This window comes from Lepidochelys olivacea (genome assembly GCF_965140295.1).
Source record: "Lepidochelys olivacea isolate rLepOli2 genome assembly, chromosome: 8".
NCBI classification, from domain to species: Eukaryota; Metazoa; Chordata; order Testudines; family Cheloniidae; genus Lepidochelys; species Lepidochelys olivacea.
In genome coordinates this window covers 108756412-108779926 of record NC_140418.1, presented here as the reverse complement: position 1 = coordinate 108779926, position 23515 = coordinate 108756412, and the positions used below count along the sequence as shown (strand labels likewise).

Below are 23515 nucleotides of genomic sequence, written 5' to 3'. Positions count from 1 at the left end.
AGTCTTCCCCCCATCCCAACTGTTGCACAAGGGCTGGTCCCTATGTTCCCAAGTGCAAGGGCCAAGCAGTACTAGCCACCCCAATTGCATACGTGCATGCTGATGGGCTCTGGGCAGCATGACTCTGCATTGTCCCCAACAAGGGCCAGAGCCTGAAGGGCGCTAAGCAGCCCTTAGTGTTAAGTAACTAGCAACCATGAGTGTTGGATTCTCACCCCCATGCTCAGACTCAAATCTTACTGCCTAGATACTACAATGCCGGGTATGTTTATGATAGGAACATAGGTAGCGATGCCTGTAGTTAAGGTTGCCTGACACTTTCCATTGTAAGACCCTGTTATGAGGCGCTTATAACTTTGCCAAACTTTATTCTTATTATTTGTATTGTGCTTAAGGGCTCTAGTCATGGACCAGTTTTCAGAGTAACAGCCGTGTTAGTCTGTATTCGCAAAAAGAAAAGGAGTCCTTGTGGCACCTTAGAGACTAACCAATTTATTTGAGCATGAGCTTTCGTGAGCTACAGCTCACTTCATCAGATGCATACCGTGGAAACTGCAGCAGACTTTATATACACACAGAGAATATGAAACAATACCTCCTCCCACCCCACTGTCCTGCTGGTAATAGCTTATCTAAAGTGATCATCAGGTTGGGCCATTTCCAGCACAAATCCAGGTTTTCTCACCCTCCATCCCACCGCACAAATTCACTCTCCTGCTGGTGATAGCCCATTCAAAGTGACAACTCTCTACACAATGTGCATGATAATCAAGTTGGGCCATTTCCTGCACAAATCCAGGTTCTCTCACCCCCTCACCCCCCTCCCAAAAACCACACACACAAACTCACTATCCTGCTGGTAATAGCTCATCCAAAGTGACCACTCTCCCTACAATGTGCATGATAATCAAGGTGGGCCATTTCCAGCACAAATCCAGGTTTTCTCACACACCCCCACCCCCATACACACACAAACTCACTCTCCTGCTGGTAATAGCTCATGGACCAGAATTCCAATGTGCTGGGCATTGCACAAACACAGAACAGAAAGGTAGTCTCTCCCCGCAAAAGCTTACACTCTCAGTATAAGCTAAGAGGTAAATATAGCCAGATGGCAGACTATAAACAAAGAGGGGTGGTCAGCATGACGAGCAGCAGTCTCTGCACACTAGCAGCCTAACCATTGTCATTTTTGTAGGCATCATGGCTAAAGAAAGTTGTGAAGAGACATTTGAATGCGGACAATGAGGTGACTTTGCAGATGTCTATAGGGAGCCACTCCCATGAGTATGGGGCAGCATGGGATAAAGCACAAAGGTGTCTGAAACTGTAAAAAGTGGGCAATGGAGGCCATCATGGGCCGATCAGAGGAGACCACTGACAACTGGACAAATGAACGAGACTCAAGAGGAGATAGTTAGAGTGGGATTGACTGGGAAGGGCCTTGAAAGTGAAGACAGCAGCTTATGCTGGATGCTAAAGAGAAGGGGGAGCCACTGGAGGGATTCAAAGAAAGGGGTGACCTGGTCAAAGTGATAGGCTAGGAACATGATCTTTGCAGCAGCATTCTGAATGAATATGGGTGGGACAAGACTGCATTTGTCAGGACCAGAGAGGATGTGGCAATAATCGAGACAGAAGAGGATAAGAGTCAAGACACGGGTTTTAGCTGTGTGGATGGATAAGAAAGGCCATATCTTAGAGATGTTATGCAGAGAGAACTGAAGATTTATATATCATCTGGATGTGAGAATCTAGATCAGTGGTGGGCAACTGCGGCCCGCGGGCCACACATGGCCTGTCAGAGTAATCCGCTGGTGAGCCATGAGACAGTTTGTTTACACTGACCATCTTCAGGCACGGCCGCCCACAGCTCCCAGTGGCTGCGGTTCACTGTTTCTAGCCAATGGGAGCTGCGGGAAGCAGTGCGGGCCACAGAGACAGGCTGTGCGGTGTGGGCCACAGCGGGTTAGCCTAATGGGCTGCGTGCAGCCCTCAGGCCGCAGGTTGCCCACCACTGATCTAGAGAGAGGTCCAAGCAGTGTGGGGACTATCCTGTTTATTGCGCTTAGTGTAGCATGTATGATTACCTGCCCTGTAGGCTGGTGGCATATGTGTGCATTTGGTGCAAAGAGCTCCGGGCCCTCAGAGACCATGTACGGGCTTTGGAGGCCAGGGTGGCAGAACTGGAGGAGCTAAGGAGGCAGAGAGGTATGCTGATGAGGCTTTCCGGGACACTGTAGATTTGTCCCACCTCCAGTCAGACAGCCCCTGCACTGTTAAGGAGGATGAAAGGCTCAGGAAAAGAGAGCATCCAACAGGAGCAGAGGGAAACCTTCCCATAGTTGGGACCCTCCTTCCAGATGATGTTGGGGTATTCTCTTGCACTGAGGTTACCTGTCCAGGGGAGGGAACCCCAGTCATTAGGAAAAGGCAGGAGTTAATATTGGGAGATTCGATCATTAGAAACATAGATAGCTGAGTTTGTGATGACCAGAAGAACCGTATGGTGACTTGCCTGCCTGGTGCAAAGGTTGCGGATCTCTCGAGGCATCTAGATAGACTTATGTGTAGTGCTGGGGAGGAGCCGGTGGTCGTGGTACGTGTAGGTACCAATGACATAGGGAAGGGTAGGAGAGATGTCCTGGAGGCCAAATTTAGGCTGCTTGGAAAGAGACTGAAATCCAGGAACTCTATGGTGGCATTCTCAGAAATGCTTCCAGTTCCAGGTGCAGGGCCAGGTGGGCGGGCAGCGCTTCAGAGTCGCAATGAGTGGATGAGACGATGGTGTAGAGAGGAGGGGTTTAGATTTATTAGGAACTGGGGAAACTTTTGGGATGGGGGAGCCTATACAGGAAGGATGGGCTCCACCTAAACCAGAGTGGATCCAGGCTGCTGGCACTTCACATTAAAAAGGTTGCAGAGCAGTTTTTAAACTAAGAGATGGGGGGAAGGCCGATCGCTGCAGAGAAGCATGTGGATCGGGCAGAGACTTCTCTTAGAAGAGAGTCTATTGAGAGAGATTTTCTAGGTTTTAGTCAGGAGGAGAGGATGGAGGAAGATAAAGTATGGGCCAGATCAGATGAGAAACATTCACATAAAAAGAATCTGACACATCAGAAAAGGGCAGACAAATAAACAGTGACAAGTTTCAGAGTAGCAGCTGTGTTAGTCTGTATTCGCAAAAAGAAAAGGAGTACTTGTGGCACCTTAGAGACTAACCAATTTATTTGAGCATAAGCTTTCGTGAGCTACAGCTCACTTCATCGAGCTGTAGCTCACAAAAGCTTATGCTCAAATAAATTGGTTAGTCTCTAAGGTGCCACAAGTACTCCTTTTCTTTTTGCGAATACAGACTAACAAGTGAGCTGTAGCTCACGAAAGCTCATGCTCAAATAAATTTGTTAGTCTCTAAGGTGCCACAAGTACTCCTTTTCTTTTTGCAAACAGTGACAAGTTTTTAAAGTGCTTGTACACAAATGCTAGAAGTCTAAATAATAAGATGGGTGAACTAGAGCAGTGGTTCTCAAAGTCGGTCCACTGCTTGTTCAGGGAAAGCCCCTGGTGGGCCAGACACTGTGGCATTTAATTTCAGAAAGGGGAACTGTGCAAAAATGAGGGGGTTAGTTAAACAGAAATTAAAAGGTACAGTGACTAGAGTGAAATCCCTGCAAGCTGCATGGACACTTTTCAAAGACACCATAATAGAGTCCCAACTTAAATGTATGCCCCAAATTAAAAAACACAGTAAAAGAACTAAAAAAGAACCACTGTGGCTTAACAACCATGTAAAAGAAGCAGTGAGAGATAAAAGGGCATCTTTTAAAAAGTGGAAGTCAAATCCTAATGAGCTAAATAGAAAGGAGCATAAACACTGCCAAATTAAGTGTAAAAATGTTATAAGAAAAGCCAAAAAAGGAGTTTGAAGAACAGCTAGCCAAAAATTCAAAAGGTAATAACAAAATGTTTTTTAAGTACATCAGAAGCAGGAAGCTTGCTAAACAACCAGTGGGACCCCTGGACATTCGAGATACAAAAGGAGCACTTAAAGACGATAAAATCATTGTAGAGAAATTAAATGAATTCTTTATTTCAGTCTTCACGGCTGAGGATGTTCAGGAGATTCCCAAACCTGAGCCGTCCTTTGTAGGTGACAAATCTGAGGAATTGTCACAGACTGAAGTGTCACAAGAGGAGGTTTTGGAATTAATTGATGAACTTAACAGTAACAAGTCACCGGGACCAGATGGCATTCACCCAAGAGTTCTGAAAGAACTCAAATGTGAAATTGCAGAACTATTAACTATGGTTTGTAACCTGTGCTTTAAATCAGCTTCTGGTACCCAATGACTGGAAGATAGCTAATGTAACACCAATATGAGGGGGTTAGTTAAACACCAATATTTAAGAAGAGCTCTAGAGGTGATCCCGGCAATTACAGACCGGTAAGTCTAACGTCAATACCGGGCAAATTAGTTGAAACAATAGTTAAGAATAAAATTGTCAGACACATAGAAGAACCTAAATTGTTGGGCAAAAGGCAACATGGTTTCTGTAAAGGGAGATCATGTCTTACTAACCTATTAGAGTTCTTTGAAGGGGTCAACAAACATGGAAAAGGGGGATCCAGTGGACATAGTGTACTTAGATTTCCAGAAAGCCTTTGACAAGGTCCCTCACCAAAGGCTCTTATGTAAGTTAAGTTGTCATGGCATAAGAGGGAAGATCCTTTCATGTACTGAGAACTGATTAAAAGACAGGGAACAAAGGGTAGGAATAAATGGTAAATTTTCAGAATGGAGAGGGTAACTAGTGGTGTTCCCAAGGGTCAGTCCTAGGACCAATCCTATTCAACTTATTCATAAATGATATGGAGAAAGGGGTAAATAGTGAGGTGGCAACGTTTTCAGACAATACTAAACTGCTCAAGATGGTTAAGACCAAAGCAGACTGTGAAGAACTTCAAAAAAGATCTCACAAAACTAAGTGACTGGGCAACGAAATGGCAAATGAAATTGAATGTGGATAACTGTAAAGTAATGCACATTGGAAAAAATAACCCCAACCATACATGCAATATGATGGGGGCTAATTTAGCTCAACTAATCAGGAGAAAGATCTTGGAGTCATCGTGGATAGTTCTCTGAAGATGTCCATGCACTGTGCAGCGGCAGTCAAAAAAGCAAACGGGATGTTAGGAATCATTAAAAAAGGGATAGAGAATAAGATGGAGAATATCTTATTACCCTTATATAAATCCATGGTACGCCCACATCTTGAATACTGCATACAGATGTGGTCTCCTTATCGCAAAAAAGATATACCAGCATTAGAAAAGGTTCAGAGAAGGGCAACTAAAATGATTAGGGGTTTGGAATGGGACCCATATGAGGAGAGATTAAAGAGGCTAGGACTTTTCAGCTTGGAAAAGAGGAGACTCAGGGGGGATATGATAGAGGTCTACAGGGCCAGTGTAACCACTAGGCAAACTAGGCGGTCACCTAGGGTGCCAAGTGGTTGGGGGTGGCCAAAAGCGCGCTCCAGGGTGGTGGTGGAGTGGAGGTGAGCCGGGGCAGGGGGCGCAGGGAGGGCTGCCTGCAGCAAGTAACAGTGGGGAGCAGGGCGGCGTGCAGGGGAACCGCTCCCCGCCCCAGCTCACCTCTTCTCCGCCTCCTCCCCTGAGCACCGCCCTGCTCTGCCTCTCTCCCTCCCAGGCTTTCGCGCCAAACAGCTGATTGGCACCGCAAGCCTGGGAGGCGGGAGAAGCGGAACGGCGGTGTTGTGCTCAGGGAGGAGGCAGAGCAGAGAGGAGATGCCACACGGCTCCCCGGGCTGACAGGGAGGAAGGGAGGGAAGGGAGGGGGGTGGGGAGATGCCACACGGCTCCCCGGGCTGAGGGGATGGGGGGGAGCTGCCACAGGGCTCCCTGGGCTAACGGAGGGGGAGCTGCTGCAGGGCTCCCTGGGCCGAGGAGAGGGAGGGAGGGAGGGGGGGGGCGGGGAGCTGCCACAGGGCTCCTGGGCTGATGGGTGGGGGGAGTGAATAAGGAAAAGTTATTGACTTGTTCCCATAATATACGAACTAGGGGCCACCAAATGAAATTAATGGGCAGCAAGTTTAAAACAAATCAAAGGAAGTTCTTCTTCACTCAGCACACAGTCAACCTGTGGAACTCCTTGCCTGAGGGGGTTGTGAAGGCTAGGACTATAACAAGGTTTAAAAGAGAACTGGATAAATTCATGGAGGTTAAGTCCATTAATGGCTATTAGCCAGGATGGGTAAGGAAAGGTGTCCTTAGCCTCTGTTTGTCAGAGGGTGGAGATGGATGGCAGGAGAGAGATCACTAGATCATTACCTGTTAGATTCACTCCCTCTGGGGCACCTGGAATTGGCCACTGTTGGCAGACAGGTACTGGGCTGGATGGACCTTTGGTCTGACCCAGTATGGCCATTCTTATGTTTTTACCCATGAAAACTTGCCCAAATTTGGCCAAGTTATGAACCCCTAAAAACTGCAGTTTTCACATATTCAGTAGAGACTTGTTAGAGTTTAGCAGCTAAATTTCAAATGATTTTTGTCTGTACAGAGCATGCTGCAGCAGCCTCCACAGCGCCTACATGCTGCTCAGACTGCACATGCTCCCTCTCATGGATGCAGGGGCTGAGCAGGATTTCCGCTGAATTTGCTCCTCTTGGCCAAAGGGCATAGTTGTGGCTCTGAGCCCAGTAATTGAGAGCTGCAAGCCTGTCTCTGCTGTGCTCTCAGGCAGCATGGCGGAGAAGAATCATGCAGTCTGACTGGGATGCAGGGGGGTGAGGAGCTGAGCTTGGGGGTTAATGAGGAGGGAAACTGGGGCAAGAAGCCAGGGCATTTGGTGGAAAATGGGTAGAGAGCCAGGAGTGGGCTGGGGGAAGACCAGGGTTGGCACAAGGAACTGAGGAGGGGAGACCAGAACTTGAATGAGGTCAGGCTGGAGGGCCAGTGGCAGAAGGGGTCAGTCTTGGGGGGGGTCACAGGGCCAGAAGTGTCTGTAACCACTACAGCACACACCCCTCAGACCTTAGAATAGACCCCAGAGGTTCAACATTCCTCTGCTGTCAGCACATCACTGTGAAACCCCCTGGCAAACCTCTTTCTAGTGGCTGGCCACATAGAGGAGGACAGTCTTCTACTGCTGCCAGTTATTCTGTTAGCTCACATGGCACAGGACTTTGGGGTGGATCTAAAGGTTCCAACTCTGTGGTGACTATGTGGGTTCCCATGCAAACTTAATTCCCCCCCATGCGTATTCATTATGATACAATCCTTAATACACGATCACATGCTACTTTTTCATAGGATCCCACCACATTCAGTTAGTAGATCATAATTCAGTATCTTTTTAAATCTCCTCATACAATGTGTGGCCTCATGCCTTATTGGATACATCCTATCTAAACCCAGGACTGGAAATAACGTTATTAATTTCCTCCTAGGTGTTTCTGTGATGCTCTTGCCATAGTAGCTCAATGAATTTATCTTCACAACACCCCAGTGAGATGAGTTAGTATTTTAATCGCCACTTTACAATTTTGGCAGAGACATTAAGGCCAAAATTGTTAGAAACGTCTACTTGAGACTCACAAGACTTGAGACTTCCCAGACTTCTTTGCAGTTTTACAGCACTTTATACTTTCAAAGCACAGCTCCAATTGACTTCAGTTGCAGTTATGAGTGCTTACCATTTCTGCAAATCTGGCCCCAGGTATCTCATACTGGGAATCCAGAAAATGAAGACCAAACAATTTGTGAGCACTTTGGTTTTAAGTAACTTGCCCAGCATCACAGGGGAACTCTGTGGCAGAGGCAGAGATACAATTCTCCAAGGCAGCATTCAGCTCCCTTACCCAGGAAACCATCCTTTCTTTTCCTGCAGTCCTCTGCCTCATTCACTGCACACCTTCCCACTTCTGCAACAAATGAAGCAGGAGTCTTACAGACAAAATCACTCCCTGCACAACCCTGATACATCCCCAGAGCACCATCCTCCTGTGCACGGAATGAGGCAGGGGCCTGTGGAAAAAAACAGTATGGGATCAGATCATCAGAGGCTGTATCATAATGCACACCCGTGGGGCGGGGGGATAAGGCTGCACGGCCAGCCTTAATTCTGGCACTTCCTAACTTTTTAGTGGTTGACTTTCAAACTTTAATGTTCTTTTAACAGTGTTTATGATTTATAAATACCTAATATAGACTCCACTGGGTAACAGTGATCACTACACACTTACAAAGCTGTTTTATTAGCCACACAGATTTCACAGGAAACATTAAACTGACAATTGCTGTGAAAACCTGAAAATCCCTAGGAGAACTGTGAAATGCTTTGGCCGCATTTATTGTTTGTGTTGTGAGACAAGGGTGAGTCTGTGCCTGTAATCTCATTGCAGCAGATCAGACTGTGGGAAGTGGGTGGTGGGGCTGGTTGCCTGCCCAGGGGCCCTCTTGGACTAAGCCTGTGGACCAGGCCACTAACAGCAGCTGGGGGAGATGGGAAAAGAAACTGAAGGAACAGTCTGGGAGGGGCACTTCCCTTCTGCTATCTTAACAAAGGAAAGCTCCAAGAGGTTGAAGAGCAACAGGATTACGGCCCTTTTGGAGCGAGTGGGTGCGCCAGCATAAGCACAACTGGGCACATTCATACTTCCACACCTACCCTGTGAACTGTCCTGCTCCCCTCTCCAGCCCATACTATGCAACAAGCAGTCCTCGGCAAACCTGCCATCACTCCCAGCCTTGCAACAGTGCCTCACTCCAAAGCCTTCTCAATGCCTAATCATTGTTGCCAGCAAAGCGCTCTCTGGTGGTGCCAGTGATTACTGCAAGGTGTCCAGGTACAGCTCAGAGCGGTAGCCGTGTTAGTCTGAATCAGTAAAAACAATAAGGAGTCCTTACGGCACCTTCGAGACTAACAAATTGATTTGGGCATAAGCTCTCGTGGGCTAAAACCCACTTCATCAGATACATAGAATGGAAAAAAAACAGTAAGCAGAATATGAGTCCTTGTGGCACCTTAGAGACTAACCAATTTATTTGAGCATGAGCTTTCCTGAGCTACAGCTCACTTCATCGGATGCATCCTGTGGAAAAAAGTAAGCAGAATATATATTATAGCACATGAAAGATAGGAGTTGCCTTACCAAGTGGCGGGGTCAGTGCTAATGAGCCAATTCAATTAAGGTGGAAGTGGCCTATTCTCAGCTGTTGACAAGAAGGGGTGGATACCAAGGGAGGGAAAACTACTTTTGTAGTGCTAAGGACACCAGTGCAGTCAAGGCGGCCCGTTTCCAACAGTTGGCAAGAAGGTGTGAGTATCAGCAGAGGGAAAATCAGCAGAGCAGGTACAGCTTGTCTGTTAATGTTCGTTCCCGAGTGACCTTCCTGTCTTGCTGCCCCCTTCTGCATGGGTTGCGTCTAGCCTTGTACTGGTTAGTATGAGAGGGCAATTCCCCCTCCTTTGTGCTAGGCTTGTGGACACTGGAGAATCCAGACAGACAGAGGCTCTGTGTCTGTGTGTCCTCCTGCCATGCCTCCTGCTCCCCTCCTTGCCTTGCACCTCCTGCCACATGGCGGGCTGGACCTAGAAGGGCTCGGAGAGGGCAGAGACCATCACTGACTGTGTTTGATCCCTTTCTCTCTCATGCATGGGCCTCTCTGGGGTTCTCTGCTCTTCCGGCAGTCCGGCCACACGGGCATTGCTCGCTCATAGAGATACCGGGGTCCAGACTTCCTGTGCCCATGGGTGGAAACGTTGACTAGAGGCCCAAGCAGGAGCAGTGCAGCTCCCTCCTCAGCCCCCACAAGGAGCCCACAGCCTGTGATACTGCCAGGGACAGAGGTGACTCCTGGCCACTCTGCAGAAATCCTATCTAGGAGGTAACTTCATTGTACTTTGGATTTCAGAATGGCCTGGAGCACAGTAAGGGGGCTGGAACAATGTGTATAGAGAGCTGTTGAACCAAACAGTAAACCCTGGATATGATGGAAACCACTTCCCATAGTTCCAGCACCTATGAAGTACAGGGTGTGAGGAGCTCCCATCTCTACATCCCAGTGCCCAGGGTATCAGAGTGCTGCTTGGCCTGGATCTGCCCTGCTCTCAGTGATATCAGCCATGAGACTGTGCCATAGAAGGACATGTTAACTTTTTCCTTTTTTTGGTCCTAATGATGTCCCGGGGGTTGGCAGTTCCTCCATAGCAGCTGTCCCCTCTTGGGAAAGAGGAGTCATTGTGGACACTCAAATGCCCTCCTAAGCTTTACCCTTCTTTCTCTGTTTCTCTGTAGCCCACCTGGTCCCACTGAAAGTCACCCAGACTGTGAGCGTTGCAGACTCAGCCACGTTCTCTGCCAAAGTCCTTCACAAGAAGAACACAGATGTCTTGTGGAAAAGAAATGGCAAGTGATCCAGTGAGCGGCTTCCCCTGGCTGGGGAAGGCAACCCTAGTGAGCAGTCCCCTCACACCCCAGCAGGAGACCCCAGGGAGCCATGCCCCCAAGAGATTAATAGCTAATAAAGGCAGAAGGGACCCCTGTGATCAGCAAGTCCGATCTCCCATATAACACAGGCCATGGAGCTTCCCTGAATTAATTCCAGCCTGAACCAGAGCAAACCTTTCAGAAAAAACATCCAACCATGATTTAAAAATTGCCAGTGATGGAGAATCCACCACAGCTCTTGGTAAATTGTTCCAGTGGTTTGTTAAACATTTGTGGCTTATCACCAGTTTGAATTTGTCCAGCTTCAGCTTCCAGCCATTGGCTTGTGTTAGACCTTTGGCCGCTGGAGCTCTCCTACTATCAAATTTCTGTTCTGCATGCAGGTTCTTATTGACTATGATCAAGTCACCCCTTAACCTTCTCTTTGATGAGCTAAGTAGATGGAGCTCCTTGAATCTACTACTATAAGGCATGTTTTTTAATCCTTTAATCATTCTCATGGCTCTTCTCTGAACCCTCCCCAATTTATCAACATCCTTCTTGAATTGTGGACACCAGAACTGGGCACAGGATTCCAACAGCAGTTGTACCAGAACCAAATACAAAGGTTAAAATAACCTCTCTACTCCTACTCGAGATTCCCTTGTTTATGCATTAGCCCTCTTGCCTACAGCCTAACACTGGGAGCTCATGGTCAGCTGATTATCCACCATGACCCCCAAATCTTTTTCAGAGTCACTGCTTCCCAGGATAGAATCATAGAATATCAGGGTTGGAAGGGACCCCTGAAGGTCATCTAATCCAACTCCCTGCTCAAAGCAGGACCAATTCCCAGTTAAATCATCCCAGCCAGGGCTTTGTCAAGCCTGACCTTAAAAACCTCTAAGGAAGGAGATTCTACCACCTCCCTAGGTAACGCATTCCAGTGTTTCACAACCCTCTTAGTGAAAAAGTTTTTCCTAATATCCAATCTAAACCTCCCCCACTGCAACTTGAGACCATTACTCCTCGTTCTGTCATCTGCTACCATTGAGAACAGTCTAGAGCCATCCTCTTTGGAACCCCCTTTCAGGTAGTTGAAAGCAGCTATCAAATCCCCCCTCATTCTTCTCTTCTGCAGGCTAAACAATCCCAGCTCCCTCAGCCTCTCCTCATAAGTCATGTGTTCTAGACCCCTAATCATTTTTGTTGCCCTTCGCTGGACTCTCTCCAATTTATCCTCATCCTTCTTGTAGTGTGGGGCCCAAAACTGGACACAGTACTCCAGATGAGGCCTCACCAATGTCGAATAGAGGGGAACGATCACGTCCCTCGATCTGCTCGCTGTGCCCCTACTTATACATCCCAAAATGCCATTGGCCTTCTTGGCAACAAGGGCACACTGCTGACTCATATCCAGCTTCTCGTCCACTGTCACCCCTAGGTCCTTTTCCGCAGAACTGCTGCCTAGCCATTCGGTCCCTAGTCTGTAGCTGTGCATTGGATTCTTCCATCCTAAGTGCAGGACCCTGCACTTATCCTTATTGAACCTCATCAGATTTCTTTTGGCCCAATCCTCCAATTTGTCTAGGTCCTTCTGTATCCTATCCCTCCCCTCCAGCGTATCTACCACTCCTCCCAGTTTAGTATCATCCGCAAATTTGCTGAGAGTGCAATCCACACCATCCTCCAGATCATTTATGAAGATATTGAACAAAACTGGCCCCAGGACCGACCCTTGGGGCACTCCACTTGATACCGGCTGCCAACTAGACATGGAGCCATTGATCACTACCTGTTGAGCCCGACAATCTAGCCAGCTTTCTACCCACCTTATAGTGCATTCATCCAGCCCATACTTCCTTAACTTGCTGACAAGAAGAGTATAACAATATTGCTCGGGCATGTAGGAATGATATCAGGAGGGCCAAATCGCACCTGGAGCTGCAGCTAGCAAGAGATGTCAAGAGTAACAAGAAGGGTTTCTTCAGGTATGTTGGCAACAAGAAGAAAGCCAAGGAAAGTGTGGGCCCCTTACTGAATGAGGGAGGCAACCTAGTGACAGAGGATGTGGAAAAAGCTAATGTACTCAATGCTTTTTTTGCCTCTGTTTTCACTAACAAGGTCAGCTCCCAGACTGCTGCGCTGGGCATCACAAAATGGGGAATAGATGGCCAGCCCTCTGTGGAGATAAAGGTGGTTAGGGACTATTTAGAAAAGCTGGACGTGCACAAGTCCATGGGGCCGGACGAGTTGCATCCGAGAGTGCTGAAGGAATTGGCGGCTGTGATTGCAGAGCCATTGGCCATTATCTTTGAAAACTCGTGGCGAACCGGGGAAGTCCCGGATGACTGGAAAAAGGCTAATGTAGTGCCAATCTTTAAAAAAGGGAAGAAGGAGGATCCTGGGAACTACAGGCCAGTCAGCCTCACCTCAGTCCCTGGAAAAATCATGGAGCAGGTCCTCAAAGAATCAATCCTGAAGCACTTGCATGAGAGGAAAGTGATCAGGAACAGCCAGCATGGATTCACCAAGGGAAGGTCATGCCTGACTAATCTAATCGCCTTTTATGATGAGATTACTGGTTCTGTGGATGAAGGGAAAGCAGTGGATGTATTGTTTCTTGACTTTAGCAAAGCTTTTGACATGGTCTCCCACAGTATTCTTGTCAGCAAGTTAAGGAAGTATGGGCTGGATGAATGCACTACAAGGTGGGTAGAAAGCTGGCTAGATTGTCGGGCTCAACGGGTAGTGATCAATGGCTCCATGTCTAGTTGGCAGCCGGTATCAAGTGGAGTGCCCCAAGGGTCGGTCCTGGGGCCGGTTTTGTTCAATATCTTCATAAATGATCTGGAGGATGGTGTGGATTGCACTCAGCAAATTTGCGGATGATACTAAACTGGGAGGAGTGGTAGATACGCTGGAGGGGAGGGATAGGATACAGAAGGACCTAGACAAATTGGAGGATTGGGCCAAAAGAAATCTGATGAGGTTCAATAAGGATAAGTGCAGGGTCCTGCACTTAGGACGGAAGAACCCAATGCACAGCTACAGACTAGGGACCGAATGGCTAGGCAGCAGTTCTGCGGAAAAGGACCTAGGGGTGACAGTGGACGAGAAGCTGGATACGAGTCAGCAGTGTGCCCTTGTTGCCATGAAGGCCAATGGCATTTTGGGATGTATAAGTAGGGGCATAGCGAGCAGATCGAGGGACGTGATCGTTCCCCTCTATTCGACATTGGTGAGGCCTCATCTGGAGTACTGTGTCCAGTTTTGGGCCCCACACTTCAAGAAGGATGTGGATAAATTGGAGAGAGTCCAGCGAAGGGCAACAAAAATGATTAGGGGTCTGGAACACATGAGTTATGAGGAGAGGCTGAGGGAGCTGGGATTGTTTAGCCTGCAGAAGAGAAGAATGAGGGGGGATTTGATAGCTGCTTTCAACTACCTGAAAGGGGGTTCCAAAGAGCAGGGATCTAGACTGTTCTCAGTGGTAGCAGATGACAGAATGAGGAGTAATGGTCTCAAGTTGCAGTGGGGGAGGTTTAGGTTGGATATTAGGAAAAATTTTTTCACTAAGAGGGTGGTGAAACACTGGAATGCGTTACCTAGGGAGGTGGTAGAATCTCCTTCCTTAGAGGTTTTTAAGGTCAGGCTTGACAAAGCCCTGGCTGGGATGATTTAACTGGGAATTGGTCCTGCTTCAAGCAGGGGGTTGGACTAGATGACCTTCTGGGGTCCCTTCCAACCCTGATATTCTATGATTCTATGAAGTACTCAAGGCAGTCGCATTGAGCAGGATGAGCCTTGGCAGTTTCTGGTCCAGACTGTGCCATAGGCTCCAGGCACTCGCTCTGCAGTGTCTCTAGAACCCTCCTTCTCTTAGGTAGGTTTACACCGCAACGTCTGCCAGCGTGGGGAAACAGACGTGCTAGCTCTGCTCACGATAGCGCCCTAAAACTAGTGTAGCTGCGCCGGAGTGGCCTGGCTGGCAGCTCAGGCTGGCTGCCTGAGCACAAACCCACCCAGCCCCCTGGGCTACATATGTGGGCAGCTAGCCTGAGCCCTGGCCTCTGCTAGTCCTGGCTACACTGCAGTATGATAGTGTGAACAGAGCTAGTTTGTGTCTGTCTATCCGTGCTGGAGAGCATGCACCCTGCTGCCGTGCAGCTGGACCCTGAGAGACACTGCCTCCACCGGATGCGGTCCCTGCAGACAGCGCTGCTGTAGGGGTCAGACCTACTCTGGAGGGAGCACCTCACTAACCAGGGAGAGGAGGAGTCAGGCTGCACATTTGTCTGACTTCTGCCTTTTCTGGGATCCCTATCCCTATCCCCCACAGACGGCCATGGGACTGGCTGCCAGGGATTAGCTCATGCCCTTGCGCTCACTGTGCTGGCCTGGCCTTGCAGGGACAGTCCAGGAGAGACCTGACGCTCACCCACATCCTCGAGATGTGTCTGGGTCATCAAGCTGAAGAGGGCAGAGTCCCTTGGTGCTGCCCAGCTGCAGATGGTTGGCTCTCCCTAGAGCAGTGGTTCTTAACCTGGGGTGCATGCATCCACTGGGGGTGCAAGAGATGCCAGATTTTTTTAGAAGGTAAATCATCAAAAACACAAATTAAGCACAAATTAAGTACAACTACTTCGTTTCATCAAACCTATGTATTTATTAACATTACACATTTTTTAACAATTACTGTAATATACAAACAGGTTTAAAGAACTGACCTACTTCAGTGATTTTTGATAAGGGGTGCGAGAACATATTTTGAGAACCAAAGAGGTGCAGGCTGCAGTAAAGGTTAAGAACCGCTGCCCTACAGGGACAAACGGGGACAGGGTTTTATTCAGGCCAGCTCCACTGTTGGGTAACTTCAGGACCTGATGCCATTTGCCCTCTTTCCTTAATTCAGGTACCTACTACCAGACAACGGACCGGGGTGAAGTAAATGGGACACTGTTCACCTTAACCCTACCGGATGTGGGTCTGAGTGAGAATGGGGTGTACAGTGCCACATTCATTGGGGACAGTCCCCTGACAAGTGCCTTCTACAGGCTGATTGTGAGAGGTAAGATTGCTGTGGGACCTCAGGGCTGGGTCTGGAGCCTGGCTGGGGTAGGGATCAGGGCAGGAATGCCATGTGGGGCCAGAGCCTAGGCTCCAGACATACAACAGAACCACTGGAGAAGGGGCTGGTGGGTGTGAGGGCTCAGTCTAGGCTGGGACCTGGCCCAAGAGAAACGGAGGACTTGGATTTGGGGTCAGACAAGCAGAGATGGGCCCTGGTCTGGCTTTGTCTGAGCTCAGCTGTGCGTCGCGTTTGCCGGCCTCTGGCTCTGGGGCTAGCTAGGGTCTGTGCAGGATGCTGCTCTAAGCTAAGCTGTGTTGGGCCCAGTGAGGCTCCTCTGGCAGCCAGAAATGGCTGCGATACAACAGTGCTCTTGCCGTGCTCTTCCCCAGCCCTGCTCCCACAGGGAGGCACGTGCAGAGGTCAGGACTGGCGGTGAGGAGGGCCTGGAGGGCAGCTCACCTGTGTGGATGGAAAGCAAAGGTGGAATCTAAGAAATGTTCTGGAGAGGGAAGCAGCACTGGGAATGCATGGGTGCAAGGGAGGGCGGAATTGAAGGTGACACCAGGTTCCACGCCTGAGTGACACAAAGGGTGGTGCCAGAGAACAGGGAGCAGTGGGGTTTGGTGGGAGAGAGCAGTGGCTCAGCTTTGCCCTTTGGGGTGCCAGTGAGGCATTCATGCAGAGCCATGTTAACTGGGAGGGGCTGAACATGTGTGTGCCACGGAGCTGAGGTTTGTGTGCTCGGGAGACGGGCCCCTCTGGCGACGGGCCCCTCTGGCATTTCCTGCTGTCAGAATGCTGGGTCCTGTTGCCCTGGCCCTGCCTAGGGTGGAGGCTCTGCACTCGCATTCCCAGAGGTTAGGATTCTGTCGGGCTGTGGTTCATTTTTCAGCTGCAGACTGAGCATGCAGCCGGTGCTCCCACAGTTTCATGTGGTGTGGCCCTGCCCCAAACCCCCTCTGCTTTCTCCCCAGGGTGTGCAGCGAAGAAGTGGGGCCCCTCTTGTGAGAAGGACTGTCCTGACTGCCTGAATGGAGGCATCTGCCACGACGGTGTTGGGGAGTGTATCTGCCCTCCAGGTTTCATGGGCACTCGCTGTGAGAAAGGTATGGACTCCACACACCCAGCCCCTGTGGGAGGAGTGCATTCTGGAGCAGGAGTAAGCAGTCGTGGGGCATAGGTACCTCCAAACTCCACAGGCCAAGGGAATAAACACCTCACTCCCTCCACTGACCCTGACAGAACAAGGAGCAATGGTCTCAAGTTGCAGTGGGGGCGGTCTAGGTTGGATATTAGGAAAAACTTTTTCACAAGGAGGGTGGTGAAACACTGGAATGGGTTACCTAGGGAGGTCATGGAATCTCCTTCCTTAGAGGTTTTTAAGGACAAAGCCCTGGCTGGGATGATTTAGTTGGGGTTGGTCCTGCTTTGAGCCAGGGCTTGGACTAGATGACCTCCTGAGGTCCCTTCCAACCCTGATATTCTATGATTTTATGATTCCCTGTCTCTGCATTTTCCAGCTGCAGTAGGCACAGAGCCTTCCTCTCCCCTTTCTCTGCCATTTGGCAGGGACAGTGATGCAGGGCTGGAGCTGACCTCAGTCTGACACGGGGATGGAATCAAGGAGGTCTGTGGCTCAGCCTGCTCTAGACAATAGGGGCTGTTTGTAGTTTTTGGGAGTTTGACTGTTTTGTCAAATGTCTGTTGTTTGTGAGTCTCCTGGGCCTGTGTGGGAGGCTGGGCCCCTCTAGCAGGATGGGGGCAGGCGCTGCTCCCCATTTCTTCCAGAGAGGCAGGGAACTGCCTTACCTGCCCCTGAGAGTGGCACTCAGTTAAGGGCTGTGAAGCCTTCAGGGATCTGAGAGAACCCTCTCCTGCAAGAGGCTCTGCTATTGCTGGGTGTGGGAGGCAGTGTGTCATCTCGACTCCCTCTGTGCTGAAGTTGGGGCTTAGATCCTGGGACAGAGGGACCATCCTTTTGTAAAGATGCCTTTAAAGATTCCTCCCACTGAGGGTCTGGGTTCATAGACTTTATGGCCAGAAGGGACCATTAAATCAGCTAGTTTTATCTCCAGTCTATTACAGGCCAGACAATTTCACTCAGTTCCCCGTGTTTTGAACCCAGTAACTTTTGTCTGGTAAAGCAGCTCTTCCAGAAAGGCAGCCGGGCTGGATCTGAAGTCAGCAGGAGATGGAAATTGACCACTTCCCTTGGGAGCTGGTTCCAGTGGTAAATCACCTTGGTGGCTAATTTTTGGCCTTATTTCTAATTTGAATTTCTCTGGTTTCAACTTCCTGGTTGTTGTTCTGTCTTTCTCTGCTGAATAAGAGAGCCCTGAAGTACCTGGTATTTTCTTCTCCTGAACAGACTTACATACTGTAATCAAGTCTTCTTTCTGGTAAACTAAACAGACTGAACCCTTTAAGTCTCAATGGTAAGGCATATTCTCCCTCAATTCATATTTGTGGCTCTTCTCTGCCCCCTCTTCAATGTTTCACTATCCTTTTAAAAATGTGGATGTCAGAACTGGATGCAGTATTCCAGTAGCTGTCTCACCAATGACAGAGGTAAAATCCTCACCCTGCTCTCTATATCCCAGAATCACAGTAGCCCTATTTGTATCCCACTGGGAGCTCATGGCGAGGTGTGTGACAGAGTGCTGAGACCTGACAGGTGGGTCAGCACTCTGATGACTGTAACCTCAATTAGTTTCCCCAAAGACAGCTGACTGAACAATGAGCTAATCAGAAGGAGGGGATGGAGAAGTAAGGAACTAATTAGGCCTCAGCTGGCTAACCTGATAAAAGCCAGGAAGGAAGTATTACAAGGGGGGACTGTAGTGGCTGAGCTGAGTGTGGCCTGGCCTGAAAGGGCTCCCTAAAGAGGGAGATCTCTTTACCAGCTAGGTCCTAGTAAAGAGAGGCAGAAAGATGTAGGATTGAATACTGTGATGTTGCACTGTAATGACGTGAGTGGAAGGGTTTAGAATAAAATACAGTCTGAACACTGAGGGTATGTCTACGCTGCAATTAAAACCCACAGCTGGCCCGTGTCAGCTGACTCAGGCTTGCAGAGCTTGTTTAACTGTGGTGTAGACGTTTGGGCTTGGGCTGGAGCCCGGGCTCTGGGACTCCATGAAGAGGGAGGGTCACAATGCTCAGGCTCCATTCCATGGTGCACCCAGAATATAGTGATCTCATCGTCTCTTCGCCTTGCAGGTGCACAATCACCATAGACCCATGGGGGAGGGGCGGATCACTCCAAGCTTCAGCTGTTTAGTATTTGCCAGATGGGGTCCTCCAGCCGTGGCTTGTATTACACATCGCAGCACCAAGGGTCTGAAGTTGTGCTGAAGAGAGGATGGGGACCCAGAATGCATCTTCCACTCACACTGGGGAAGGGGATCCTTGCGACCTTTCTCCATTCCCTCATTTCCCCAGCATGCTGAGGAAGATTCCACAGGATGGAGCCAGAGTGACTGAACGTGAGCTCCCATTGCAATGCAGTAGCTAAGATGGTGGATGTATCCATGAATGTATTAACAAGAGACTGTCAAGTAGGGAGGTGATTTTTCCTCTGTATACAGCATTAGTGAGGCTGTTACTGGATACTGTGTCCAGTTCTGGTGCCCACACTGCTAAAAGGATGTTGATAAACTGGAGAAGGTTCAGAGAAGAGCCATGAAAATGACTGAAGGATCAGAAAATATACCATACAGTGAGAGAAGCAAGGAGCTCAATCTATTAATTTAACAAAGAGAAGGGCATGACTTGATCAATCAATAAATACCTACACAAGGCAGAGAAATTGGATAATGGGGGCTCATCAGTATAGCTAACAAAGGTATATCAAGATCCATTGGCTAGAACTTAAAGCTGGACAGGTTTAGACTGGAAACCAGGTGCAAATTTTTAACAGTGAGAACAACTTACAAGGGTTTTGGTGGATTCTCCATTGCTCCAAATTTTTAATCAAGATGGGATGTCTTCCTGAGCATTATCCTCTAGTTTGAACAGGAATTGATTCAGGGCAGGTCTCTGACCTATGCTGTGCAGGAGGTCAGACAAGATAATCACAATGGTCCCTTCTAGCCCTATACTCTGTGACTCTAGTCCTGCTGGCCTGGGCACAGCAGACTAGGTTCTCATAGTATCTGGCCCTACCCAAAGATCATCTGTTCACTGTCCCCTGAGTTGAGATCTCTTGTGCCAGCAAGATGGCAGAAATCCTCAGCTCTGACTTATGCTGCTCCACCTTGGAGTTTTATGCTGCAAAATGGAACTGGGGTGGAAAGATTGCTCTGTGCAGTAGCTGGGGCTGTTTCTTGCCTGGGTCCATTTAGCTTAGACTTGTCTCTGATGCTGTCAAAACTGCCCCAGGCTGTGGCTAAGATCTCCTTAGCAGTTATGTCTGCCTATCCTGTCCCTGTGAGTGGTGTTTCTCCATCTCCCGCTAATACATATTTTGCTCTTACTGCTTATACCATTGTATTTTACACGGGATTGAGGCTGGATTCCCCCACCAGTAATGGCCAGCATCTCTGCTCTGCCTTGTGGATCTCAACAGACTTTTGTTTTCAGCCGTGTTCTGGCATGGGGCCTCCCCAATTCCCTGTTGGTTTTGGTAAGTTCATCAGCTGTTAGTGCATCTCTGTGCTGGCTGCATAACTTGTCCTGGCCGTGGTGGGTGGCAGTGCTGGGTTCAATGGGGCAGGGCAGGCCATGTGGAAATGGAAAGCAGTGAATGGACCGGTGCTGGCTGCAGCAGAGTAATGAGGAGAATTGTCTTGTTCTGAAGCCTGTAGGGAAGGGAGGTTTGGCCGTAACTGCCAGGAACACTGCAGCAGTGACCAGGGCTGCAAGGGGCTGAGCTTCTGCCTGCCAGATCCGTACGGCTGCTCCTGCGCTTCCGGGTGGAGTGGGTCACAATGCAGCACGGGTACAGTAGCTTTGCCTGCCTTCCTTCCTCTCCCCTCCCCGACAGAGGTGCCACCCTCAGACTGGGTCCCTCTGCAGCAGAGTTGGCCTGACCTTTCTGTTTCAAAAAGGAGAAACCCCTGGAGCCAAGGCAGCCCCCATCCATACATTTGGCTCTTTTGGTTTGCTGTGATTTTTGTCTCTTGCGGGGTCCCCTGCTGTCTGTGCAGCATTCCGGATATAATAGTGCTCCCTCAAGGACGCTGAGTTCAGCTTATGTCTCCAGTTTTGCAGCCCCCTGACAAAGCACTCACAGCATCCCCAACCCATCAGCCACGCAAACTTCCACAGCTCAGATGGCAGCAGAAAGAAGCAAACAAATCTTCTCTGCTGCTTCCCCGTCTCCTCTCATACCCCCTGTCCCTGGCCAGCCCCACAATGGATCCCTGGGGACACAGCTGGGCTGGAAGAGAATGGGGCAGAGAATGCCTACAGTAGAAAGCTCTGAGCACACATCACCACTTGGACTGCAGGGCATGTGAGGACTGGCTCCCTGGGCCACTGACACCTAGCTCTGACACAGTATTAGTGCCTTGGGGGCTCTGAGTCTACGGTTGCTTCTCGTGCTCTTCCTTGCACCGGCCTCAAGCCAAAATCCTGAACCGCTGCCAGGTGTTGACCAGTGAACTCTTGGCTCTTCCCTCCAGCCTGCCCTCTTGGACACTACGGCGCAGACTGTGCCCTGGATTGTCACTGCCAAAATGGAGGTACCTGCAACCGCTTCAGTGGCTGTGTTTGCCCATCAGGGTGGCATGGGGAGCGCTGCGAGAAATCAGGTAGAGCTGCCCTCAGTGCAATACCTATGATCTGCCTGGGGGTCCGGCATTGCCAGGCAGGAGCCTGCTGTGTTCTCTGCCGCTGGTGTTCACCCAGCCCCAGCCCAGCAGTGTCGGACCACTGCTCACTTACTGACCCTTGTAACGCTGGGGGTGCTCGAAACCTCAGGAACTGCTCCCTGCCCAGTGCCACAAAGGGCTGCTTAGAGACAGGCTAATGAAGCCCCTCCCTGGCTGGCAGTGCCAGGGCAGTGCCTTCGGCTGGAAAGCCACCAAAGTGCACCTGGGTGGGACCCTGGCCCTGGGTGGGAGAGCAGAGCGCTGCAGCACCGCGAGCAGGCCCATCAGATGCCAGCGCTTGGGCAGGCCAGCTCCGTCGGGGGACATCGCTGCCCAGCCGAGGTGCTCAGAGCATGGCCCATGGGCACTGGCTTGGGGTGTGGAGAGTTGCCTGGGCACAAGATGCTGGCTCCTCCTGCCCGCCAGAGCGGGAAGAGACCTGGGAGAGGAGCAGTGAAACAGTGTCAGCGGAGAAGGGGGGCAGATCCACCAGCCATCCTTGCTGGGACTTTCCCCTAGAGCCCAGGGAAGTCACTTCTTCAGGGCATCTAAAACTGGGGGTCCTCTGCGGAGCTGCCTTGAGGACCTCAATGCAAAACCCTTGGTTTGGGCAGAGCACTGGGCCTCCCAGATGCCCTGCAGCAGCCTCTGGCTCAGGGGCAGGGAGAGTGGTGAGCTCAGGGGGACTGGGGCTTGTGTGCTAAGCACTGCTATTTGCTGTCCCAGATCGGATTCCCCAGATCATCAACTTGGACACAGAGCTGGAGTTTAACCTGGGTTCCCAGCCTGTGATCAGCTGTATGGCCACGGGCAACCCACCTCCAGTGCGAGACAGCATTGAGCTGCGCAAGGCTGATGGGACAGTGCTCACGGTACCCGCCCCCCCTCCTCCTGCCCCATCAGGGCTCCTTGTGCCCCCACATCCTCCCAGGACTCCCTGTGCTGCCGCCTCTCTCTCTGGTCCCACCCCGCCGGGGCTCCCTGTGCCCCCCCTGGTCCCACCCCGCCGGGGCTCCCTGTGCTTCCCCACCCCACCAGGGCTCCCTGTGCCTCCCTGGTCCCACCCCGCTGGGGCTCCCTGTGCTTCCCCACCCCAGTCCCATTCCGCCGGTGCTGCTTGTGGCCCCCACCCTTCCCAAGAGAGGCTCTCTGTGCCACCCTCTACCCTGCCAGGGCTCTGTGTGTCTAGGTCCAGCTGCCCTCAGGTACCTCAGGCTCCAAGCTGGTATTTGCCCCAAATCCCTAGGCCCGTGTAGCCCCATCTACTGCGCCATGGCTGCAGACCTGAACGTGAGCCTGCTCGGGCCTGGAACCTGAGCAGCATCCCTCTGCCCCACCCCAGCCATCTCTGTTCTACCCATCTGACTGCAGCTGTGCCTGGTGCCTGTGGCCCTAGGATGGGTAACTACAGCTTCTCTCTCCCACCCAGTCGATTAAAGCCATCATGGAAACAGACAAAACCACCTCTGAGTTCCTGGTGCCAGTGCTCACCGAGGTGGACACTGGCCTCTGGGAGTGCAGAGTTTCCACCAGCGGGGGACAGGACAGCAGGAGAGTCAAGGTCAATGTCAAAGGTGAGCGGAGCAGGGGAGGGAACAGCTGGGATGTTTGAGAGTGTAACCCTTCTGGCAATGCGAGTTGGCAGCAACAAGGGCCAGGTTCAATATCTAGGGGTTCCTTTTCAACAATACAATGCAAACCAGCTCAAGTCCCCACCCAGTGACCTGGGACAATTACACACCACCCCCTGGGCGCCTCTAAGAGGCAATACTTCCCCTCTCACAAGCACAGAGTCTGAGTGCAGCAAAAACTTTTAATAAAAAAAGAGGAGTAACTCAGCATTAATTTGGGAAAACACCACAACTAGGTTCATAAACATAAACCCTGAGCAAAAGACCCACCCCCAAGTAAGTCGGGCAGTGTCCTTTTCTGCTCAGGGTCTTAAGTCCAGCAACCAAAAAGTCCCTTTAACGTGCCCATCCCTTCTCTGCACCCCACTCACAGTTGCTGTCCTTGGTCAGTGTAGCCCCAGAGTCCAGAGGTTCATCTCCAGAATTCACCTCCCACCCTGGGTGGAAGCGGGGAGTAAGGAGGCACCTTACATGCTCCGCTGCTCAAGCACTCGCTTACCGGCTGCACCTCTCTGCAGGGCTCTGATCTGGCCGCTTCT

At 50.3% G+C, this 23515-nt stretch overlaps 1 protein-coding gene across 4 annotated transcripts in view; it reads left to right on the top strand.

The window, feature by feature from the left end:
- Positions 1-23515, top strand: part of TIE1 (tyrosine kinase with immunoglobulin like and EGF like domains 1) — a 69464-nt gene that overhangs the window by 25793 nt on the left and 20156 nt on the right. For all 4 annotated transcript variants that reach the window (XM_084635983.1, XM_084635982.1, XM_084635980.1 and 1 more), the window contains 7 exons: positions 10327-10437; positions 15374-15529; positions 16507-16638; positions 20331-20471; positions 21157-21285; positions 22072-22217; positions 22775-22919. In XM_084635983.1, the coding sequence (XP_084492109.1) occupies positions 10327-10437; positions 15374-15529; positions 16507-16638; positions 20331-20471; positions 21157-21285; positions 22072-22217; positions 22775-22919 (960 nt within the window). The remainder of the gene's footprint in view (positions 1-10326; positions 10438-15373; positions 15530-16506; positions 16639-20330; positions 20472-21156; positions 21286-22071; positions 22218-22774; positions 22920-23515) is intronic.